Source organism: Oncorhynchus clarkii, chromosome 12, assembly GCF_045791955.1.
Source record: "Oncorhynchus clarkii lewisi isolate Uvic-CL-2024 chromosome 12, UVic_Ocla_1.0, whole genome shotgun sequence".
NCBI lineage: Eukaryota > Metazoa > Chordata > Actinopteri > Salmoniformes > Salmonidae > Oncorhynchus > Oncorhynchus clarkii.
Window position 1 is genome coordinate 98220059 of NC_092158.1, and position 25180 is coordinate 98245238.

At 40.8% G+C, this 25180-nt stretch overlaps 1 protein-coding gene and 1 long non-coding RNA gene across 3 annotated transcripts in view; both read right to left on the minus strand.

The window, feature by feature from the left end:
- LOC139421744 (uncharacterized) overlaps positions 1-25180 on the minus strand; it is a 261838-nt gene that overhangs the window by 157480 nt on the left and 79178 nt on the right. The gene's annotated exons all lie outside the window — the stretch shown is intronic.
- The window catches only part of LOC139421719 (NLR family CARD domain-containing protein 3-like), a 91872-nt gene that overhangs the window by 64203 nt on the left and 2489 nt on the right, over positions 1-25180 (minus strand). Inside the window, exons 2-11 of one of the 2 annotated variants that reach the window (XR_011635671.1) lie at positions 24813-24911; positions 21707-21823; positions 17593-17677; positions 17235-17463; positions 15093-16863; positions 14635-14808; positions 13049-13222; positions 12325-12371; positions 9869-11927; positions 8293-9688 (exon numbers count right to left, since the gene is read on the minus strand). Coding sequence is in view for 1 of the 2 variants with exons in the window: in XM_071172833.1 (XP_071028934.1) it covers positions 13049-13222; positions 14635-14808; positions 15093-16863; positions 17235-17463; positions 17593-17677; positions 21707-21823; positions 24813-24895 (2633 nt within the window). In the remaining variant the exon portion in view is untranslated. Of the gene's footprint in view, positions 1-8292; positions 9689-9868; positions 11928-12324; positions 12372-13048; positions 13223-14634; positions 14809-15092; positions 16864-17234; positions 17464-17592; positions 17678-21706; positions 21824-24812; positions 24977-25180 lie in introns of those variants that run through there. The other variant, XM_071172833.1, reaches the window with a different exon arrangement.

Consider the following 25180-nt stretch of genomic DNA (forward strand, 5'->3'; position numbering starts at 1 on the left):
ACATAGTCAGACAGAAAAGCAACTAAAGTAACTAAGTAACGGTAAATAGCAGATTCATAGAAATACACGCACATAGAATGTAAAATGAAATATAGAAAGGCATAGATGTAGTGATTAAATACCATAGCTAAGTAACGGTAAGGATGGATAGAAATTCCTCAAAGGAAGTGTCAGAACTAACGGGAGATTACCGTTATAGGAGAACAAAGAGAATGGAAGGGAGGCGTCCAAAATCTGACTCAGACAAAGAACCCGAATGGAAGCTGATATTACTAATATAGTCAAAAATCAATGATTTTAGATAAAGTCAGTGAGACGCTTAGTGGTATTTGAGAGATAGGAGAGAAAGGAATTACTGTTTATATATTTAAGAATATATAAGTAGCACAGATACTTCTTAAAGTAGATAAGACACTTGACAGAGAATTGGTACAGGATTGATTTTTTAAAATCTTTATTTAACTAGGCAAGTCAGTTAAGAACAGATTCTTATTTTCAATGACAGCCTAGGAACAGTGGGTTAACTGACTGTTCAGGGGCAGAACGACAGATTTGTACCTTGTCAGCTTGGGGGTTTGAACTTGCAACCTTCTGGTTACTACTCCAACACTCTAACCACTAAGCTACCCTGCCGCCCCTAATGGATGCCCAAGGGAGAATTGGACATACATGATAATGTCAGAACATAAGGATAATTTACTAATCCTACTAGTCATTACTAGTCATTATTTAGGGTAGATAAGGTTGTTACCTGGGCAGAGCCAGGTATCAAAAGGGGGATGGGTAAGTTTGTGGTCTAGGATAGGACACTTAGTGGACTATTGAATAATAAACTAATAATACATTTTAAAAAATGTAGCTAACAAATAGGCATAGAAGTTAAAGATAGAATCAGATAAAACATATGAGAAACTGTTTGTTAACCAAGCCTGTATGTCCAGGATTTTATGCATTACAGGTGAAGTCACTCAATCCGGTCCCTGAAGCCTGTTGGGGGGACCATACCAAGCACTCCTGGTGACTTCCTTCGCGGTGAGGATAGCTGAAAGAGTTCCCGGGGTGCGTATCACACATTGTGGGAGGGTAGGACACAATGACACTGTCGAACAATCACAGACGTAGGAGAGGAACCGCAAACCTTTTAGGGTGCGGGGGTCAAACTACTATTGAAGATTCCCGACTTTTCCCCAGCTGTGAGCGTTCATAGAAGTGAAGTCTTGGCCTATTGCTGGTGATATATTTTCTGGGAAAAGGGTGGGGCTTCATCGGAGGGCTGTTCGTCTGAGCTGTCTTCTCGTGGGGGCCGTATTCCTGATACAGCACATCCCACCTGAGTATGCGGAGAGTGGTAATTGACCCATGGCTTAGACAATGAGGATTTTGTTCCAAACAAGCATAAGAGATCCCTAGATCTGGGTAGACAGGAAGTTGGAGTAGAGGTTGGGAAGGATCTCTCAATGGAGTTTTATATAGACCAAATGGGGTCTTTAACTACATGGCAGTCTAGGACTCTGAGCCATTACGGTATATATCGGTGCAGGTCCCCATGTGGGTCGTGGGGACAGGTCATAGCTAATAGGGAGAGAGAGGGCTATATGAATCTACTTACCCAGTATGGAAGGAGGTGGAGTATAGTGAAGGTGAGAGTTTTTGACTGTAATCCAGAGAGAGGGATGTATTGCATAAAGATATGCCTTACCCTTTAAAAAGTAATGAAAGAGGATCTAGGATTATTGTATGTTGGATATGACCAGTTTTCAGTCGACACCCTAGTACAGTTCCGGGTAGAGGAGGTTAGGCCAGTATGGTAAAGCTGTTCACGAAAGCAGGAATGCCAGATAATGACAATTACATTGATTTGCACTATTTATTTCCACAGGTTCCCCTTTAAATCAAGACTTCCTCCCTTTACAGTGACCGGAGGAGATTATTACCGTTTGGCCCGGTACAGTACTCTTGGGAAATATGTAGGGGAAGTTAGTACCTGCAATTGGACAGAGAATATTACCACTGACGAGACCATGTCTAATTTGATAGGTTGTTTGAACTCTGGGGATTTCAATAAGGTAAAGTGGGCCAGGGCTGACATCTGGAGGTTGTGTGGGGGAATGATGTCAGGGCGAGGTTTTACAGGCAGATTGGACAGGATTATGCTCCCTTGTACATTTGGGAATGCCTTTCACACTCATTCAACACCAAGACATGAAGTTGGCCAAACAGGAGAAAATAAGTACTCCATCTGGGTCTTTTGAAGAGAGAGTATATATTGATAACGTTGAGGTTCTACTGGGGATACCAGACGAGTTCAGAGCAAGAAATCAGATCGTAGCAGGATTAGAGTTAAAACGTGTTGGATCTCTAGGGGCGCTATTTCATTTTTGGATAAAAAACGTTCCCGTTTTAAGCGCGATATTTTGTCACGAAAAGATGCTCGACTATGCATATTCTTGACGGTTTTTGAAAGAAAACACTCTGAAGTTTCAGAATCTGCAAAGATATTGTCTGTAAGTGCCCCAGAACTCATTCTACAGGCGAAACCAAGATGAAACGTCAAACAGGAAATGAGCAGAATTTCTGAAGCTCTGTTTTCTAATGTCTCCTTATATGGCTGTGAATGCGACAGGAATAAGCTTAGACCTTCTGCCGTTTCCCCAAGATGTCGGCAGCATTGTGACGTATTTGTAGGTATATCATTGGAAGATTGACCATAAGAGACTACATTTTCCAAGTGTCCGCCTGGTGTCCTGCGTCGAAATTGGTGCGCAAAGCCAAGTGCAAGTATTTTTCCATTTGATTGAGAGGAGAAACCATGCTTCCACGAATGATATATCATCGAAGAGATATGTGAAAAACACCTTGAGGATTGATTCTAAACCACGTTTGCCATGTTTTCAGTCGATATTATGGAGTTAATTTGGAAAAAAGCTCGCGTTTTGAGGACTGAATTTTCAGATTTTTTTTTGTAGCCAAATGTGATGTACAAAACGGAGCTATTTCTAATACACAAAGAATCTTTTTGGAAAAAACTGAGCATTTGCTATCTAACTGAGAGTCTCCTCATTGAAAACATCCGAAGTTCTTCAAAGGTAAATGATTTTATTTTAAGGCTTTTATGTTTTTGTTGAAATGCTGCGTGCTGGATGCTAACGCTAATGCTAATGCTAAATGCTACGCTGGCTAGCTACTTTTACACAAATGATTGTTTTCCTATGGTTGAGAAGCATATTTTGAAAATCTGAGATGACAGTGTTGTTTACAAAAGGCTAAGCTTGAGAGATGGCATATTTATTTCATTTCATTTGTGATTTTCATGAATAGTTAACGTTGCGTTATGGTAATGAGCTTGAGTCTGTATTTACGTTACCGGATCCGGGATGGGGAGATCAGAGAGGTTTTAAGCATTTCCTGGTGGTCTACTCTCAATAAGAACGTGGACTGGATTAATTATATTTATTATATTCAACAGCGCTTTATCAATTATACCAGAGATGCTATTAAAGGTTTGGCAGAACAGACTGAAGCAACCAGCCTGATGGCTTGGCAGAATAGAATTGCATTAGATATGTTATTGGCTGAAAAAGGAGAAGTATGCGTGATTTTCGGGACCATGTTTGTGCTTACATCCCAAATAACACAGCTCCGGACGAATCAGTGCCCGAAGCCTCAGCTGGTTTGACCACCCTGGCTCACGGTTTGGCAGAAAACACTGGGGTTGATACTTATCTGACTACTTGGTTTGATAGTACGTTTGGAAATTGGAAAAATGTCATGATCACTGTGTTATGGGCTACATTCACCTGATGTGACTGTTTTAGTTTTATGTGGCTGTTGTCTAATTCCCTGTGTACGAGGCCTTATTTCCAGGACTCTGGAGAAATCGATGACAATATATGGTGAGGTACCAGCCGATTCCAAGTTCTGACCCGTGGAGTGCTGAATGCATGTCTACAGAACAAGTAGACAAATCTGGATCCTTCATTTGCGGGGAACTTATGTTTGATGAGACCATTTTTGATATTTAGGGAGGTTAGGTTGTATCTTGTTTCAATATTAGACTGTTTTTTTTAATGAAGATTGTAACAAAATTCCTGATAAGAAGAGTTATGATTCTGATGTAGGCCTAAAAACAGTAATTTCGAATGCAAGTAGTGGTGATGATCTTCGGATGTTTGCACTCACGAGACTCCCAGTTAGACAATACATGTTAATTTTGTTCAATAAAGATTCTCTTTATATCCAAAAACCTCCATTTGGTTGGCCCGTTTTGTTCAGTAATCCACAGGCTCGTGCCGGTCACGGCGGGCAGACGAAAAATCCAAATAGTATCCAGAAAGTTTGTAGAAACATGTCATACGTTTTTTATAATCAATCATCAGGTTGTTTTTACAATAAATAATCGATAATATTTCAACCGGACGGTAGACTTTTCAATAGCAAAGAGAGAGAAAAGGTCTCGCTCCAGTGGCTCGCGCATGCACAAATCTGGGGACACCCAGCTATCCACTGACGCGATGTGATCATTCTCGCTCATTTTTCAGAATAAAAGCCTGAAATTATGTCTAAAGACTGTTCACACCTTGTGGAAGCCATAGAGAGAGAAATCTGGTTGATATCCCTTTAAATGGAGGGAAGGCATGCAATGGAACAGAGAGGTTTCAAAATAACAGCACTTCCTGGTTGGATTTTCCTCAGGCTTTCGCCTGCAATATCAGTTCTGTTATACTCACAGACAATATTTTGACAGTTTTGGGAACTTTAGAGTGTTTTCTATCCTAATCCAATTATATGCATATTCTAGCTTCTGGGCCTGAGAAATAGGCCGTTTCATTTGGGCACGTTTTTCATCCAAACATCAAAATACTGCCCCCTAGTCTCAAGAAGTTAAGGGAATATCCTCTGCAATGGTAAATTGGGAAGAAGTTGTGCTTTACAGATTGAGAAATGGTCTGGATGGATCATGGCTTTGCCAGGGGGGGTTGGAATGGTGTAAGAGATGAGGGGACAATGGGAGAAAAATTGGAATGGGGTGGATGATATGGTGGAAGTGAGGATGAGGAGATGGCGTTGGTTGATATGGTGGAAGTGATAATGAGGAGATGGCGTTGGCTGATATGGTGGAAGGAGGATGAGGAGATGGCGTTGGTTGATATGGTGGAAAGGAGGATGAGGAGATGGCGTTGGCTGATATGGTGGAAGGGAGGATGAGGAGATGGCGTTGGCTGATATGGTGGAAGGGAGGATGAGGAGATGGCGTTGGTTGATATGGTGGAAGGGAGGATGAGGAGATGGCGTTGGTTGATATGGTGGAAGGAGGATGAGGAGATGGCGTGGGTTGATATGGTGGAAGGGAGGATGAGGAGATGGCGTTGGTTGATATGGTGGAAGGGAGGATGAGGAGATGGCGTTGGTTGATATGGTGGAAGGAGGATGAGGAGATGGCGTTGGCTGCTATGGTGGAAGGAGGATGAGGAGATGGCGTTGGCTGATATTGTGGAAGGAGGATGAGGAGATGGTGTTGGCTGCTATGGTGGAAGGAGGATGAGGAGATGGCGTTGGCTGATATGGTGGAAGGAGGATGAGGAGATGGCGTTGGCTGATATTGTGGAAGGAGGATGAGGAGATGGTGTTGGCTGCTATGGTGGAAGGAGGATGAGGAGATGGCGTTGGCTGATATGGTGGAAGGAGGATGAGGAGATGGCGTTGGCTGATATGGTGGAAGGAGGATGAGGAGATGGCGTTGGCTGCTATGGTGGAAGGAGGATGCGGAGATGGCGTTGGCTGATATGGTGGAAGGAGGATGAGGAGATGGTGTTGGCTGATATGGTGGAAGGAGGATAAGGAGATGGCGTTGGCTGATATGGTGGAAGGAGGATGAGGAGATGGCGTTGGTTGATATGGTGGAAGGGAGGATGAGGAGATGGCGTTGGCTGATATGGTGGAAGGAGGTTGAGGAGATGGTGTTGGCTGCTATGGTGGAAGGAGGATGAGGAGATGGTGTTGGCTGATATCTCGTATGTTTCCTCTGCACTGTGGCATCGGTTGTCATGTTTAGAGCCCTCGTCTGGCCTTCTGGCCAAGATACAGGCAAATATTGTTTTGGGTTCCACAAAGTATTTTGTATTTGTCAAAAGAGGAGGTTAAGGTCTTGTACATCTGGCTAGTAGGGCTGCTGCTTTCTGGTTTCAGTTTATTCAAACTGTACAAGCCACCTTTACTAAAGGGGACTGGTGATATGTAATGGAGAGTATTGATGGGGACTGGTGATATGTAATGGAGGGTATTGATGGGGACTGGTGATATGTAATGGAGGGTGTTGATGGGGACTGGTGATATGTAATGGAGGGTATTGATGGGGACTGGTGATATGTAATGGAGGGTATTGATGGGGACTGGTGATATGTAATGGAGGGTATTGATGGGGACTGGTGATATGTAATGGAGGGTATTGATGGGGACTGGTGATATGTAATGGAGGGTATTGATGGGGACTGGTGATATGTAATGGGGGGTGATACATGGCATCATTGCAGTTAATGCTTTTGTTTCTGTCATTAACTCAGATGTTGGAGATGGATGTCCTTTATGTAATATAAGAGAAACAATGTTTCACTGTTTTATGGAGTGTGAGAGGATAAAGCCTCTCTCTGAGATACTAGAGTCTTTGTTTACAGCTGTAGGGGAGATGTTCAATAACACTGTTTGATGGAGTGTGAGAGGATAAAGCCTCTCTCTGAAATACTAGAGTCTTTGTTTACAGCTGTAGGGGAGATGTTCAATAACACTGTTTGATGGAGTGTGAGAGGATAAAGCCTCTCTCTGAAATACTAGAGTCTTTGTTTACAGCTGTAGGGGGGATTTTCAATAACACTGTTTTTATTTTGGGGTTTCAAAATAGTAAGATACAGAAAATACAATGTCAAATGTTACATTTTATTATGGGTCAAGATGATAAACAGAGGATCCATCTAAAACAGTATTAAACAAGATGATAAACAGAGGATCCATCTAAAACAAGATGATAAACAGAGGATCCATCTAAAACAGTATAAAACAAGATGATAAACAGAGGATCCATCTAAAACACTATAAAACAAGATGATAAACAGAGGATCCATCTAAAACAGTATAAAACAAGATGATAAACAGAGGATCCATCTAAAACAAGATGATAAACAGAGGATCCATCTAAAACAGTATAAATCAAGACGATAAACAGAGGATCCATCTAAAACAGTATAAAACAAGATGATAAACAGAGGATCCATCTAAAACAGTATAAAACAAGATGATAAACAGAGGATCCATCTAAAACAAGAAGATAAACAGAGGATCCATCTAAAACAGTATAAAACAAGATGATAAACAGAGGATCCATCTAAAACAGTATAAAACAAGATGATAAACAGAGGATCCATCTAAAACAGTATAAAACAAGATGATAAACAGAGGATCCATCTAAAACAGTATAAAACAAGATGATAAACAGAGGATCCATCTAAAACAGTATAAAACAAGATGATAAACAGAGGATCCATCTAAAACAGTATAAAACAAGATGATAAACAGAGGATCCATCTAAAACAGTATAAAACAAGATGATAAACAGAGGATCCATCTAAAACAGTATAAAACAAGATGATAAACAGAGGATCCATCTAAAACAGTATAAAACAAGATGATAAACAGAGGATCCATCTAAAACAGTATAAAACAAGATGATAAACAGAGGATCCATCTAAAACAGTATAAAACAAGATGATAAACAGAGGATCCATCTAAAACAGTATAAAACAAGATGATAAACAGAGGATGCATCTAAAACAGTATAAAACAAGATGATAAACAGAGGATCCATCTAAAACAGTATAAAACAAGATGATAAACAGAGGATCCATCTAAAACAGTATAAAACAAGATGATAAACAGAGGATCCATCTAAAACAGTATAAAACAAGATGATAAACAGAGGATCCATCTAAAACAAGATGATAAACAGAGGATCCATCTAAAACAAGATGATAAACAGAGGATCCATCTAAAACAGTATAAAACAAGATGATAAACAGAGGATCCATCTAAAACAGTATAAAACAAGATGATAAACAGAGGATCCATCTAAAACAGTATAAAACAAGATGATAAACAGAGGATCCATCTAAAACAGTATAAAACAAGATGATAAACAGAGGATCCATCTAAAACAGTATAAAACAAGATGATAAACAGAGGATCCATCTAAAACAGTATAAAACAAGATGATAAACAGAGGATCCATCTAAAACAGTATAAAACAAGATGATAAACAGAGGATCCATCTAAAACAGTATAAAACAAGATGATAAACAGAGGGTCCATCTAAAACAGTATAAAACAAGATGATAAACAGAGGTTCCATCTAAAACAGTATAAAACAAGATGATAAACAGAGGATCCATCTAAAACAGTATAAAACAAGATGATAAACAGAGGATCCATCTAAAACAGTATAAAACAAGATGATAAACAGAGGATCCATCTAAAACAGTATAAAACAAGATGATAAACAGAGGATGCATCTAAAACAGTATAAAACAAGATGATAAACAGAGGATCCATCTAAAACAGTATAAAACAAGATGATAAACAGAGGATCCATCTAAAACAGTATAAAACAAGATGATAAACAGATGATCCATCTAAAACAGTATAAAACAAGATGATAAACAGAGGATCCATCTAAAACAGTATAAAACAAGATGATAAACAGAGGATCCATCTAAAACAGTATAAAACAAGATGATAAACAGAGGATCCATCTAAAACAGTATAAAACAAGATGATAAACAGAGGATCCATCTAAAACAGTATAAAACAAGATGATAAACAGAGGATCCATCTAAAACAGTATAAAACAAGATGATAAACAGAGGATCCATCTAAAACAGTATAAAACAAGATGATAAACAGAGGATCCATCTAAAACAGTATAAAACAAGATGATAAACAGAGGATCCATCTAAAACAGGATAAAACAAGTGCAGTATGTTCTGAGAATGTTACTTTAACGTCAACTCATAACGTCACACTATAACTTCATGGGAGTCTTGTGGAAAGACTGCATGTTGTTTTGGGGGGATTGAGTGACGTCTTCATCAACATTTGCAGAATATTCCTGTAATATTTTCACCTCTTGTCAGACGCCAACAGTCTAGTCGGCTGCAGACATTCATAAGGAGTTCTAGTAGTTTATTTGCCATTTGCAGGTATTAAAAGTAGTACATACATTGTAATTCCTTGTTGGAGCTCTCTCACATATAGGACAGTACATACCAGAGGAGGCTGGTGAGGGGAGGACGGCTCATAATAATGTCTGGAACAGAGTGAATGAAATGGAACACATGGAAACCACGTGTTTGATACCATTCCACTTATTCCCCTCCAGTCATTACAAGCCTGTCCTCCCCAATTAAGGTCTCACCAACCTCCAGTGGTACAAACACAAACAGTAAAATAGATCATAAAAATGCAAAGTGGTAAAAGATCAGAAAAGGAACCAAAAGGTTCAGTCATGTTCTAATAGTCTGATGAAAACAGTTTAGGTTGATGATTTAACAGGCAGATAGAACTGGGATAGAAGCTGTTCTAGAACCTGTGGTCCAGAAACTGATTTAACAGGCAGATAGAACTGGGATAGAAGCTGTTCTAGAACCTGTGATCCAGAAACTGATTTAACAGGCAGATATAACTGGGATAGAAGCTGTTCTAGAATCTGTGATCCAGAAACTGATTTAACAGGCAGATAGAACTGGGATAGAAGCTGTTCTAGAACCTGTGATCCAGAAACTGATTTAACAGGCAGATAGAATTGGGATAGAAGCTGTTCTAGAACCTGTGGTCCAGAAACTGATTTAACAGGCAGATAGAACTGGGATAGAAGCTGTTCTAGAATCTGTCGTCCAGAAACTGATTTAACAGGCAGATAGAACTGGGATAGAAGCTGTTCTAGAACCTGTGGTCCAGAAACTGATTTAACAGGCAGATAGAACTGGGATAGAAGCTGTTCTAGAACCTGTGGTCCAGAAACTGATTTAACAGGCAGATAGAACTGGGATAGAAGCTGTTCTAGAACCTGTGGTCCAGAAACTGATTTAACAGGCAGATAGAACTGGGATAGAAACTGTTCTAGAACCTGTGGTCCAAAAACTGATTTAACAGGCAGATAGAACTGGGATAGAAGCTGTTCTAGAACCTGTGGTACAGAAACTGATTTAACAGGCAGATAGAACTGGGATTGTAGCTGTTCTAGAACCTGTGGTCCAGAAACTGATTTAACAGGCAGATAGAACTGGGATAGAAGCTGTTCTAGAACCTGAGGTACAGAAACTGATTTAACAGGCAGATAGAACTGGGATAGAAACTGTTCTAGAACCTGTGGTCCAGAAACTGATTTAACAGGCAGATAGAACTGGGATAGAAGCTGTTCTAGAACCTGTGGTCCAGAAACTGATTTAACAGGCAGATATAACTGGGATAGAAGCTGTTCTAGAACCTGTGGTCCAGAATCTGATTTAACAGGCAGATAGAACTGGGATAGAAGTTGTTCTAGAACCTGTGGTCCAGAAACTGATTTAACAGGCAGATAGAACTGGGATAGAAGCTGTTCTAGAACCTGTGGTCCAGAAACTGATTTAACAGACAGATAGAACTGGGATAGAAGCTGTTCTAGAACCTGTGGTACAGAAACTGATTTAACAGACAGATAGAACTGGGATAGAAGCTGTTCTAGAACCTGTGGTCCAGAAACTGATTTAACAGGCAGATAGAACTGGGATAGAAGCTGTTCTAGAACCTGTTGTACAGAAACTGATTTAAAAGGCAGATAGAACTGGGATAGAAGCTGTTCTAGAACCTGTTGTACAGAAACTGATTTAAAAGGCAGATAGAACTGGGATAAAAGCTGTTCTAGAACCTGGGATCCAGAAACTGCCAAGCAACCACTGGTCCTCACTAGACTGGTGCCCTGCATGGCTATTTCTCCATTCGAGTTTTTCAGGTTTGGAAGTGATATCTGTGTTTGTGGAACTACTTGGTGTGTGTGTCCAGTGTGTGTGTGTGTGTGTGTGTGTGTGTGTGTCCAGTGTGTTTGTGTGTGTGTCGAATGTGTGTGTCCACTGTGTGTTTGTGTGTGTGTGTCCAATGTGTGTGTGTCCAATATGTGTTTGTTGGTGTGTGTGTGTTTGTCCAGTGTGTGTGTGTGAGTATGTGTGTGTGTCCAGTGTGTGTATGTGTTTGCGTGTGCGTGTTTGCGTGTGTGTGTCCAATGTGTGTGTGTGTGTGTGTGTGTTTGTGTGTTCAGTGTGTGTAAGTCTATTGTGTGTGTGTCCAGTGTTTGTGTGTTTCAGTGTGTGTGTGTCAGGTTATTATTTACAGGGACACTGAGGAGTTGTAATCAACCCAAAACCCTGGATAGAGGGGCTCAGTGAATGTGGAGGTGAATGTGATCAGGTGGGTCAGTGTGTCAGAGGAGGCTCTATAGAAGGACAGAGTGCCGGCTGGCCAGTCCAGATACACTCCTACTCTGTGGGAGCTGGAGGGGTGGAGGTCTATGGTAGTGGGATAATTATTGTGCCAGGCAATGTAGCTGTTGTCAGAGCAGAACAGAGTCCAGGACTTGTCATTGTATCCAAGCCAACAGTCGTTAACCTCTCGTCTCCTGCTGATTCCTTTATATGTCACTCCAATAACAGCCCTTCTCCCACTCCACTCTACCTCCCAGTAACAGCGCCCAGTCAGACCCTCTCTACACAGCACCTGTCCACAGTCCTCAAATCTCTCTGGGTTATAAGGATACGGCTGCTCCTCTCTCCTACATGTCACCTTTCTGTTCTCCTCAGACAGAGAGAGGTGTCTGTTTACTGTGTATGGGTCCAGTGTGAGATCACAGACATCTGATGGATGAAACCAGACACAATATTAGAAATCATCATCATTCACATTAGAATGTTAACTCACTTTTCACTAATTCATTTAATGTAGATGTTTCTAGGTATCAAAAGGAGAAGTTAAGGTAACTTGAGACTTGTTGAATGATCATATGTTATACTGTATGGTAATATAAAACACACCTTTTCCTATTAATTACACACACACACACACACACACACACACACACACACACACACAAAGCAACTCTTTGTAAACTTTGGTGTCCCTGATTTCTGCTTCTGTAGAACTACAGCTGATATTTAATATGACCAAGTCAGTAATGATGGTGGACTTTGACTTTTACTTAACTTGAATTAAGACTTATTCTTAGTCATATTCTTCACAGCAGTCAACACTCACATTTTCTAAGCCCAGGTTTCATTCTGTTCTCTCCACCATGTTCCACACTGTAGCGGTAAGCAGAAGAACAGACAGTCATTGAGACACACACACACACACACACACGTATATAGCATATATCAATCTGTGTGTGTGTGTCCAGTGCTTGTATGTGTTTGTCCTGTGTGTGTGTGTGTGTGTGTAGGGTGTGTGTGTGTGTGTGTGTACTGTGTGTGTGTGTGAGTCCAGTTTGTGATTGTGTCAGTGTGTGTGTGTGTCCAGTGTGTGTGTTTCCATTGTGTGTCTGTGTGTGTCCAGTGTGTGTATGTGTGTCCAATGTGTGTTTGTCCAGTGTGTGTGTGTCCAGTGTGTGTTTGTGTGTGTGTTTGTGTGTGTGTGAGTCCTGTGTGTGTCCAGTGTGAGTGTCCAGTGTGTGTGTGTGTCCAGAGTGTGTGTGTCCAGAGTGTGTGTGTCCTTGAGAGATTTACACACACTGCACACACATTGGACCCACACACACACACACTGAACTCACACACACACACACACACACACACACACACAGCACTTAAATTACCAATTTTCTCCTCTGAAAAATTGGCCATATGGTCCCAGATCTCACACACACACACACACACACAGTCAGCATATAACTTTGTCCAAGTGGCTGTAAGAATGTTTGTCTTAACTAGCCTGATAAGTCAAACATGTCTGATATGAACATTGACATAAACCCTCTACATACTTGAGTTTCTCCAGTCTGCGGTGTGGATCCTCCAGTCCAGCAGAGAGCAGTCTGACTCCTGAGTCTCCTGGGTGATTGTAGCTCAGGTCCAGCTCTCTCAGGTGTGAGGGGTTTGACCTCAGAGCTGAGACCAGAGAAGCACAGCCTTCCTCTGTGACTAGACAGCCTGACAGCCTGCAAAGAGTCAAATCATATTAAAATCACACTGATTTTCTTTGGTGGTGAAAATAGTGGCAGTATATTTTTTCAACATATTCAGATACATCAGTGTCCTGAAACCTGTCATATCTATTCATAAATTAATGTTTCATTATTATAAATGACAAATTATCAAAGTATTACCTGCAGATAGAAACATGTATAGAATGTTACAACGACTGTGACATCAGATAGAAACATCTATAGAATGTTACAATGACTGTGACATCAGATAGAAACATCTATAGAATGTCATCACGTTACAACGACTGTGACATCAGATAGAAACATCTATAGAACAAATATTTATTTATTTATTTATACCAGACCAGTTTAAAAAGCAGAATCAGTCAGAAGACAGACAGTGAGGTATCAGATTTAGATTGTATTGAGTATACAGTCCACACCATATCTATTTAGACAGTGAGGTATCAGATTTAGATTGTATTGAGTATACAGTCCACACCATATCTATTTAGACAGTGAGGTATCAGATATAGATTGTATTGAGTATATAGTCCACACCATATCTATTTAGACAGTGAGGTATCAGATTTAGATTGTATTGAGTATACAGTCCACACCATATCTATTTAGACAGTGAGGTATCAGATATAGATTGTATTGAGTATATAGTCCACACCATATCTATTTAGACAGTGAGGTATCAGATTTAGATTGTATTGAGTATACAGTCCACACCATATCTATTTAGACAGTGAGGTATCAGATTTAGATTGTATTGAGTATACAGTCCACACCATATCTATTTAGACAGTGAGGTATCAGATTTAGATTGTATTGAGTATACAGTCCACACCATATCTATTTAGACAGTGAGGTATCAGATTTAGATTGTATTGAGTAAACAGTCCACACCATATCTATTTAGACAGTGAGGTATCAGATTTAGATTGTATTGAGTATACAGTCCACACCATATCTATTTAGACAGTGAGGTATCAGATTTAGATTGTATTGAGTATACAGTCCACACCATATCTATTTTAACAGTGAAGCTAACATTTTAAATGTGGCTCTTTACTCCAACATTCAAATGTTTCAAATGAGGTGACAGTTTATAATAATAATATATATATGTATATAATGTCACCATTTAAATGAGGATATTTTATCTGTTTCACTGTTTAGAAAATGTTTTCTAAATGATATAATATATGAATCCTCTCAAATAAAAGGTGACATTCTGTACTGTCACCTAATATGAAACATTATATCTCAAATCCAAAATGCTGGAGCAAAGCACCACATTTAAAACTGTAAGCTTCACTGTCCAAACACATATGGTGTGGACTATGTGTGTCTGGTAAACACATGTGAATCTGGTGAACAGTTATCACTTGTTGACCAACTACAGGAATACTGACCTCAGAGTCTCCAGTTTACAGTGGGGATTCCCCAGTCCAGCAGAGAGCAGCTTCACTCCTGAATCCTTCAGGTCATTGTTACTCAGATCCAGCTCTCTCAGGTGTGAGGGGTTTGACCTCAGAGCTGAGACCAGAGAAGCACAGCCTTCCTCTGTGACTAGACAGCCTGACAGCCTGACAAAGAGATCATCATGACTTCACAAACATACTGTTCATTTAACACCAGTAGTGTAGAAGGACAATGGCAGATGCATTTGGTTTATTCTCTCAAAGAACATATAGATTCATCTTCTGTCTCCTAGAATTGTATGGTCATAATGTTATACTAATGTGAAAATCAGTGCATTCATTCAATATGTCTTTCAAATAATATTATACACATATTATAATGCATATTTGTCTCTAAACTAAATATTTCTTCCTGATGATTAGTTCTAAATGGCATTTTATTTACTCACAGAACAGCTCTGGAGTCTTTGACCACTGGCAGCAGCCTCAGAAGACCTTCCTCTGATCTGGAGTATTTCTTCAGGTCAAACACATCCAGCTCCTTTTCTGAAGTCAGCAACACAAAGACCAGAGCTGACCACTGTGCAGGTGACAGTTTGGCTCTAGAGAGACTTCCAGATCTCAGGAAGCTTTGGATCTCCTCCACTAAAGAATGGTCATTCAGTTCATTCAGACAGTGGAACAGATTGATGCTCCTCTCTGGAGAGGGATTCTTCCTGATCTTCTCCTTGATGTACTTGACTGTTTCTTCATGGCTCTGTGAGCTGCTTCTTGTCTTTGTCAGGAGACCTCGTAAGTGCTTCTGATTGGACTCCAGTGAGAGGCCCAGAAGGAAGCGGAGGAAAAGGTCCAGGTTTCCCGTCTCACTTTGTAAGGCTTTATCCACAGCACTCTTGTAGAAAGTAACTTCAGGCTCGTCGTTTGTTTGCAGTTTGTCCATTAGATTCTCATTGTTGTTGATGAATGAGAAGAACACATATACAGCAGCCAGAAACTCCTGAATGCTCAGATGAACAAAGCAGTACACCTTGTCGTGGTACAGCCCACATTCCTCTTTAAAGAGCTGTGTGCACAATCCTGAGTACACTGAGGCTTCATTGACATCAATGCCAGCCTCTTTCAGGTCTTCTTCATAGAAAATCAGATTGCCCTTCACAAGCTGTTGAAAAGCCAGTTTTCCCAGTGACAGAATGCTCTCTTTATTCCAGTGTGGACCTGTCTCTTCTTTCCCAAGAAACTTTTCATTCTTCTGTTTGGTATGAAACTCCACAAGGTGTGTGTACATCTCAGTCAGAGTCTTGGGCATCTCTTCTCTCTTATGTTTCAGCATGTGTTCAAGGACTGTTGCAGAAATCCAACAGAAGACTGGAATGTGGCACATGATGTGGAGGCTCCTTGATGTCTTTATGTGTGAGATGATTCTGCTGGCCAGGTCCTCATCACTGAATCTCTTCCTGAAGTACTCCTCCTTCTGTGGGTCATTGAACCCTCGTACCTCTGTCACCTGGTCAACACACCTTGAAGGGATCTTATTGGCTGCTGCAGGTCGGGTAGTTATCCAGAGGAGAGCAGAGGGAAGCAGATTTCCCTTGATGAGATTTGTCAGCAGAACATCCACTGAGGTTGACTCTGTGACGTCCCAACAGATCTTGTTCTTATGGAAGTCTAGGGGCAGTCGACACTCATCCAGACCATCAAAGATGAACAGAACTTTGTACTTGTTGTAGATGGAGATTCCTGATTGTTTGGTTTCCATTGAGAAGTGATTAAGAAGTTCAATGAAAGTGTGTTTGTCCTCTTTCATCAAATTCAGCTCCCGGAAAGGAAATGAAAATACAAATTGGACATCCTGATTTGCTTTTCCTTCAGCCCAGTCCAGAATGAACTTCTGCACAGAGACTGTTTTTCCAATGCCAGCGACTCCCTTTGTCAGCACAGTTCTGATAGGTTTGTCTTGTCCAGTTAAGGGTTTGAAGATGTCGTTACATTTGATTGCAGTCTCTGGTCTTGCTTGTTTCCAGGTTGTTGTCTCAGTCTGTTTCAGCTCATGTTCATTATTGACCTCTCCTGTTCCACCCTCTGTGATGTAGAGCTCTGTGTAGATCTTATTGAGAAGTGTTGGGTTTCCTTGTTTAGCGATCCCCTCAAATACACATTGAAACTTCTTCTTTAGATTAGATTTGAGTTCACGTTGGCAAATCACAGCGAGCTCATCTGAATCTAGAAATAACACAGAGGATATTAATATTACGTCTGTTTTAATGTCTACAGTATTGTAGGACTGTTATAAAGTTTTACATTATAATAATGTATTCTTTTAACTGACTGTATAAATGTGTAAATGTTTTCATAATGCATTACAGACTGGTGTGACTGATTTATATTATTATTGGTATTATTGATGGTATTATTAATGTTGTCTCTCTCTCTCTTAATTAATCACCACAACACATCCCTGCTGCTTCTTGATGAGGTGTGTTGTGTTAAGGCTGTTACAATATCATTGAGTTACACAGCTACTTTAGCTGTACTTTAGCTACAGCTTTTAAATGTTATAAAACAGCATTCAACATGAGGCTGACAGATCTTACATTTCTCCAGTGTGTCAGCAAGCTCCTTCTGGTTCATTTTCCTCAGGATGTGCAGTGTGATCTTCAGAGCCCCCTCTCTGGCACTGCTCTCCTGCTTCTCATCTTCAGCGTCCACCACTTCCTTATCCTGCTTCTGACTCTCAAAGCCTTCTGGGAGTTCTGGACTAAGAATCCTCTTGAACATCTTCAGCTCGTTCTTCACAAATGTCATAACTTTCTCTTCAAGCATCTGAAATAAATAAAGTAAATAAGTTAAGCAAGAGATTAAATGCTATCTCATTAACACATTAATGAATGATTGACAGATCAACTTTACTTGAGGTAAACAAAAACAAATGTACATAACAGGACCACATACACTGAATATGGAGGCCAGGTCTGTTTGATGACTCTGGGAAGACTGACCACTGAGAATCTCTGACTCTGATCTCTCCTGTTGGTTTCTGTGGACAAAACATGAGATTACATCTCCTCATCCAGGGAGTACACACACACACACACACACACACACACACACACACACACACACACACACACACACACACACACACACACACACACACACACACAGGGAATGTTGTGTTTGTGACTATGCAAATGGACAAAATGATTAGCCTATGGATTATGAAAACCATGAAAATAAATGGGAAAATGGGAGAGGAGAAATGACCTCCTGAGAAGTGACGGACTCCGTCCTAGCTGGAGGGGTGCTCTCATCTTATCTACCAACATAGACAGGGCTCTAACTTCCCTAGCCTGCCAGCATAGTGGAGTCTGTCACTAGCACAGTCAGTGTAGTCAGCTCAGCTATTACCATTACCGTCTGTGCCTCGACCTAGGTTGGGCAAAACTAAACATGGCGGTGTTCGCCTTAGCAATCTCACTAGGATAAAGACCACCTCCATTCCTGTCATTATTGAAAGAGATCATGATACCTTACATCTCAAAATAGGTATACTTAATGCTAGATCCCTTACTTCAAAGGCAATTATAATCAATGAACTAATCACTGATCATAATCTGATGTGATTGGCCTGACTGAAACATGGCTTAAGCCTGATTAATTTACTGTGTTAAATGAGGCCTCACCTCCTGGCTACACTAGTGAGCTTCTAGTCATGAAATCTATGCAGCCTACTCAATCACTTTTTATAGCTAATGTTTACAGGCCTCCTGGGCCATATACAGCGTTCCTCATTGAGTTCCCTGAATTCCTATCGGACCTTGTAGTCATAGCAGATAATATTCTAATCTTTGGTGACTTTAATATTCACATGGAAAAGTCCACAGACCCACTCCAAAAGGCTTTCGGAGCCATCATCGACTCAGTGGGTTTTGTCCAACATGTCTCTGGACCCACTCACTGTCACAGTCATACTCTGGACCTAGTTTTGTCCCATGGAATAAATGTTGTGGATCTTAATGTTTTTCCTCATAATCCTGGACTATCGGACCACCATTTTATTACGTTTGCAATTGCAACAAATAATCTGCTCAGACCCCAACCAAGGATCATCAAAAGTCGTGCTATAAATTCACAGACAACACATCAGTTAACCACCTAACGGAGGAACTCAATTTAACCTTGCGCAATACCCTAGATGCAGTTGCACCCCTAAAAACTAAAAACATTTCTCATAAGAAACTAGCTCCCGGGTAAACAGAAAATACCCGCGCTCTGAAGCAAGCTTCCAGAAAATTGGAACGGAAATGGCACCACACCAAACTGGAAGTTTTCCAACTAGCTTGGATAGGCAGTACCCTGCAGTACTGAAGAGCCCTTACTGCTGCTCGATCATCCTATTTTTCTAACTTAATTGAGGAAAATAAGAACAATCTGAAATTCCTTTTTGATACTGTCGCAAAGCTAACTAAAAAGCAGCATTCCCCAAGAGAGGATGACTTTCACTTTAGCAGTGATAAATTCATGAACTTCTTTGAGGAAAAGATCATGATTATTAGAAAGCAAATTACACTAAACTACTGAAAGAGCTGCTTCCTGTGCTTGGCCCTCCTATGTTGAACATAATAAACGGCTCTCTATCCACCGGATGTGTACCGAACTCACTAAAAGTGGCAGTAATAAATAAAAGCCTCTCTTGAAAAAGCCAAACCATGACCCAGAAAATATAAAAAACTATCGGCCTATATCGAATCTTCCATTCCTCTCAACATTTTTAGAAAAGGCTGTTGCGCATCAACTCACTGCCTTCCTGAAGACAAACAATGTATACGAAATGCTTCAGTCTGGTTTTAGACCCCATCATAGCACTGAGACTGCACCTGTGAAGGTGGTAAATGACCTTTTAATGGCATCAGACCGAGGCTCTGCATCTGTCCTCGTGCTCCTAGACCTTAGTGCTTTTGATACCATCGATCACCACATTCTTTTGGAGTGATTGGAAACCCAAATTGGTCTACACGGACAAGTGTTGGCCTGGTTTAGATCTTATCTGTTGGAAAGATATCAGTTTGTCTCTGTGAATGGTTTGTCCTCTGACAAATCAACTGTAAATTTCGGTGTTCCTCAAGGTTCCGTTTTAGGACCACTATTGTTTTCACTATATATTTTACCTCTTGGGGATGTCATTCGAAAACATAATGTTAACTTTCACTGCTATGCGGATGACACACAGCTGTACATTTCAATGAAACATGGTGAAGCCCCAAAATTGCCCTCGCTAGAAGCATGTGTTTCAGACATAAGGAAGTGGATGGCTGCAAACGTTCTACTTTTAAACTCGGACAAAACAGAGATGCTTGTTCTAGGTCCCAAGAAACAAAGAGATCTTCTGTTGTATCTGACAATTAATCTTAATGGTTGTACAGTCGTCTCAAATAAAACTGTGAAGGACCTCGGCGTTACTCTGGACTCTGATCTCTCTTTTAAAGAACATATCAAGACCATTTTCAAGGACATCTTTTTTTCTGCTTTTTTCCATCTACGTAACATTGCAAAAATCAGAAACTTTCTGTCCAAAAATGATGCAGAAAAATGTATCCATGCTTTTGTCACTTCTAGGTTAGACTGCTGCAATGCTCTACTTTCCAGCAACCCAGATAAAGCACTAAATAAACTTCAGTTAGTGCTAAATACAGCTGCTAGAATCCTGACTAGAACCAAAAAATGTGATCATATTACTCCAGTGTTAGGAAGCCAGTGTAAGGAGGCTGTCAAGGCAAGGGCTGATTTCAAGGTTTTACTGCTAACCTACAAAGCATTACATGGGCTTGCTCCTACCTATCTCTCCGATTTGGTCCTGCCGTACATACCTACACATACGCTACGGTCACAAGACGTAGGCCTCCTAATTGTCCCTAGAATTTCTAAGCAAACAGCTGGAGGCAGGGCTTTCTCCTATAGAGCTCCATTTGTATGGTATGGTCTGCCTACCCATGTCAGAGACGCAAACTCGGTCTCAACCTTTAAGTCTTTACTGAAGACTCATCTCTTCAGTGGGTCACATGATTGAGTGTAGTCTGGCCCAGGAGTGGGAAGGTGAACGGAAAGGCTCTGGAGCAACGAACCGCCCTTGCTGTCTCTGCCTGGCCGGTTCCCCTCTTTCCACTGGGATTCTCTGCCTCTAACCCTATTACAGGGGCTGAGTCACTGGCTTGCTGGGGCTCTCTCATACCGTCCCTGGGAGGGGTGCGTCACCTGAGTGGGTTGAGTCACTGATGTGATCATCCTGTCTGGGTTGGCGCCCCCCCCCCCCCCTTGGGTTCTGCCGTGGCGGAGATCTTTGTGGGCTATACTCAGCCTTGTCTCAGGATGGTAAGTTGGTGGTTGAAGATATCCCTCTAGTGGTGTGGGGGCTGTGCTTTGGCAAAGTGGGTGGGGTTATATCCTTCCTGTTTGGCCCTGTCCGGGGGTGTCCTCGGATGGGGCCACAGTGTCTCCTGACCCCTACTGTCTCAGCCTCCAGTATTTATGCTCCAGTAGTTTATGTGTCGGGGGGCTAGGGTCAGTTTGTTTTATCTGGAGTACTTCTCCTGTCCTATTCGGTGTCCTGTGTGAATTTAAGTGTGCTCTCTCTAATTCTCGCTTTCTCTCTTTCTTTCTCTCTCTCGGGGGACCTGAGCCCTAGGACCATGCCTCAGGACTACCTGACATGATGCTGCTCCAGTTTCAACTGTTCTGCCTTATTATTATTGGACCATGCTGGTCATTTATGAACATTTGAACATCTTGGCCATGTTCTGTTATAATCTCCACCCGGCACAGCCTGAAGAGGCCTGGCCACCCCACATAGCCTGGTTCCTCTCTAGGTTTCTTCCAAGGTTTTGGCCTTTCTAGGGAGTTTTTCCTAGCCACCGTACTTCTACACCTGCATTGCTTGCTGTTTCTGTACAGCACTTTGAGATATCAGCTGATGTACGAAGAGCTATATAAATACATTTGATTTGATTTGATTTTGACTAGAGACAGTGTTGTTTAACTCACTGAACATGAGTTCATGAGTTCTTCTTACCTTTGTTCAGTAGAAAAGTCTCCCTCTCTAAACCATATAGGTTGACCCATAGACTGGTCACTCTTCATGGACACACAGCTGGGTACAGGGGAGGCTGGTCTCTCCTGCTTGATTTGACTTCAACACAACAGAGACAAACATTACATCTCTCATCTACTCTGAGCTCAGATGGGGAAACATAAGAAGAGTTTCATTCCAAAACGCTGCATATCACTTTTCAGAAATGTTGGTAAATTAGCTGTTATTGTTTAAAGAAATTATGAAAGAGTTTGGTGTTTTTCACAAGCTAATCAGGCGATTGTTCAATGGCAGACATCTATTAGTTAAAACAATCTATCAATTGATGATGTCATTTCAGAGAGACATATAATCATGTTTTTTTGCTAAATATATATATATATACAGTGGGGCAAAAAAGTATTTAGTCAGCCACCAATTGTGCAAGTTCTCCCACTTAAAAAGATGAGAGGCCTGTCATTTTCATCATAGGTACACTTCAACTATGACAGACAAAATGAGGGAAAAAAAATCCAGAAAATGACATTGTAGGATTTTTTATGAATTTCTTTGCAAATTATGGTGGAAAATAAGAATTTGGTCACCTACAAACAAGCAAGATTTCTGGCTCTCACAGACCTGTAACTTCTTATTTAAGAGGCTCCTCTGTCCTCCACTCGCTACCTGTATTAATGGCACCTGTTTGAACTTGTTATCAGTATAAAAGACATCAGTCCACAAGAAATGCAGACAGCTGGTGATGAAGTAGTGGTAGCTATGGTAACTAGGATGCTGCTGGTAGAGTAGCTAGCTTACCGAGCTGTACCGACTAGCTAGCAGGTCGTTCGATGATGATGACGAATCCGGTGAAACACAAAATGAAAAAATAATAGAGAGTGAAAAGGATCTGGCTACACTCATACTGTCCCTGACCGTAAAGAAAAAAGCAAATTGAACAATAAACTTTGGCGTCTCAACACTGTAACAAACTCCGTCGTTATTCCCCAAGATCACCTCAGTCCACTCTGCGCGTAACCGGACAATATCCTTGGGACGCGGACAGTTCTGTACGGGGACGCGGACAGTTCTGTACGGGGACGCGGACAGTTCTGTACGGGGACGCGGATAGTTCTGTATGGGGACGCGGACAGTTCCAGAACGAGGACATGATCAGTGCAACACAATCAACTAAACCCAGTCTTTACAGTGGGTTACATTAGTAATATTCATTTTTTATCATTATGTTAAACAAACATTCTATGTTTTTTTAGAACAATATTTTGAGATCTATTTTGAGCCCATCTCGCCAAAATGTCTCAGAGTAGAAAATTGGTCGTATAAGTGCTGAGAATAAAGACATTTTACACTTATGGGTATAAGTGGGTGGGTAACTATGCATGAATGTCCCACCTAGTCGACAGATATTTAGGACACATCGTGAGCTGTAGTTAAGAGTTAACAGCAGGTGTCCTAAGTAGTTAAGAGTTAACAGCAGGTGTCCTAAGTAGTTAAGAGTTAACAGCAGCTGTCCTAAGTAGTTAAGAGTTAACAGCAGGTGTCCTAAGTAGTTAAGAGTTAACAGCAGGTGTCTTGATAATACTATAGAATAATGCAGTAAGTCAGTGGTTCCTGCGCCACATGTAATTGCTTTGAGTAGTTAAAAATAATGTTTGATATTTCTATATAATCAATCCATAAATAATATAGATTTATGTGCAACAGTATGTCTTGTGCTTTTGGCAATGATTTATGTATAACAATTATGTATAACAAGTGATACCATGTATGTCTGTAAAGCATTTTGTCTTCATTTTGGCAGATTAATTAACTCATGCTTATTTCTGAAGATTAACTCAGGTTGGAGTTGGAGGAAAGGTGGCTGGTTCGAATCCCGGGCCGGGTGCTGGAAAAAATGGGCAGACTTTGTTCTGACCACTGGAGGGCTGCTGGGTTCCCATCCTCAAAACATTAACCTTTTGGTTATCAGAACTCTACAGGTTCATTGAACCCAAAAATATATAGAACTTTTAGTGGTTCCATATTCAAGGAAGTGATAGAAGCCTTTTTGGTTCTAGAAGGAACCTTCTGTTCTAAGAGTGTATAATAATAAACACGTTGTTCTTCTGATTATTTAATTATCTACATCATGTTATTTCAAGTTCTCCCTTTGGAGCACAACATCATGTTGTTAAATAATAATCCTAAATTGGGCGTGGCTATAAATTGGGCGTGGCTATAAATTGGGCGTGGCTATAAATTGGGCAGTTGAAGGCATCTAGGGCGTAATACAGTGCCTTGCGAAAGTATTTGGCCCCCTTGAACTTTGCGACCTTTTGCCACATTTCAGAATTCAAACATAAAGATATAAAACTGTATTTTTTTGTGAAGAATCAACAACAAGTGAGACACAATCATGAAGTGGAACGACATTTATTGGATATTTCAAACTTTTTTAACAAATCAAAAACTGAAAAATTGGGCGTGCAAAATTATGTGTCTTATGTGTTTGATGAATATGAACATTGTTGCAACGTTGTAGGCAACATTATTGGCAAGGGACTTGATGCCTACTATGCCAAAGATATTTAGAGTTGTTAAAGGGGTGTGAAGAATGTGTTGATATAACGGTAATATTGTCAAAATTCTGTTTGTAACAACCATCAGAATTGGTAAAAAAAATATGCATTCAATTATATTAGGCAATAATTAAGAGTTCATTATATTATTCCATTCCATTCCATTATATCAAGTGGTCGTGTCGTGAAAATCCTATCAAATGTCTTACATTGCAACGAGTACAGTCAGGGTGCTGTGGAACCCCTGCAGTACCTCCACAGACCCCGGATTGAGAACCCCTGCAGTACCTCCACAGACCCCGGATTGAGAACCCCTGCAGTACCTCCACAGATCCCGGATTGAGAACCCCTGCAGTACCTCCACAGCCCCCGGATTGAGAACCCCTGCAGTACCTCCACAGACCCCGGATTGAGAACCCCTGATTTAGCAGATGCTCTTATCCAGAGCTATTTACAGTAAGTGCATTCATCTTAAGATAGCTATTTATTTTGGAAATAAACTTAATAAATTCTTCATCAAATTGTCATCTTACCTCTTAGCTTTGGTGTCATGTCCCCCAGAGAGACTCATTTTAGAGGCAGGGCCCCCCTCCTCTCTCTCCCCAGAGAGACTCATTTTAGAGCACTGACCCCTATAAACAGAGATCCAACATGTTGGTTGTGGTTAACACAGTAACAACTAAACAGAGATCCAACATGTTGGTTGTGGTTATTAACACAGTGACAACTAAACAGAGATCCAACATGTTGGTTGTGGTTAACACAGTGACCCCTAAACAGAGATCCAACATGTTGGTTGTGGTTAACACAGTGACAACTAAACAGAGATCCAACATGTTGGTTGTGGTTAACACAGTGACAACTAATTATTGATTGTCAATTGTTCTCATGTATTCATTAT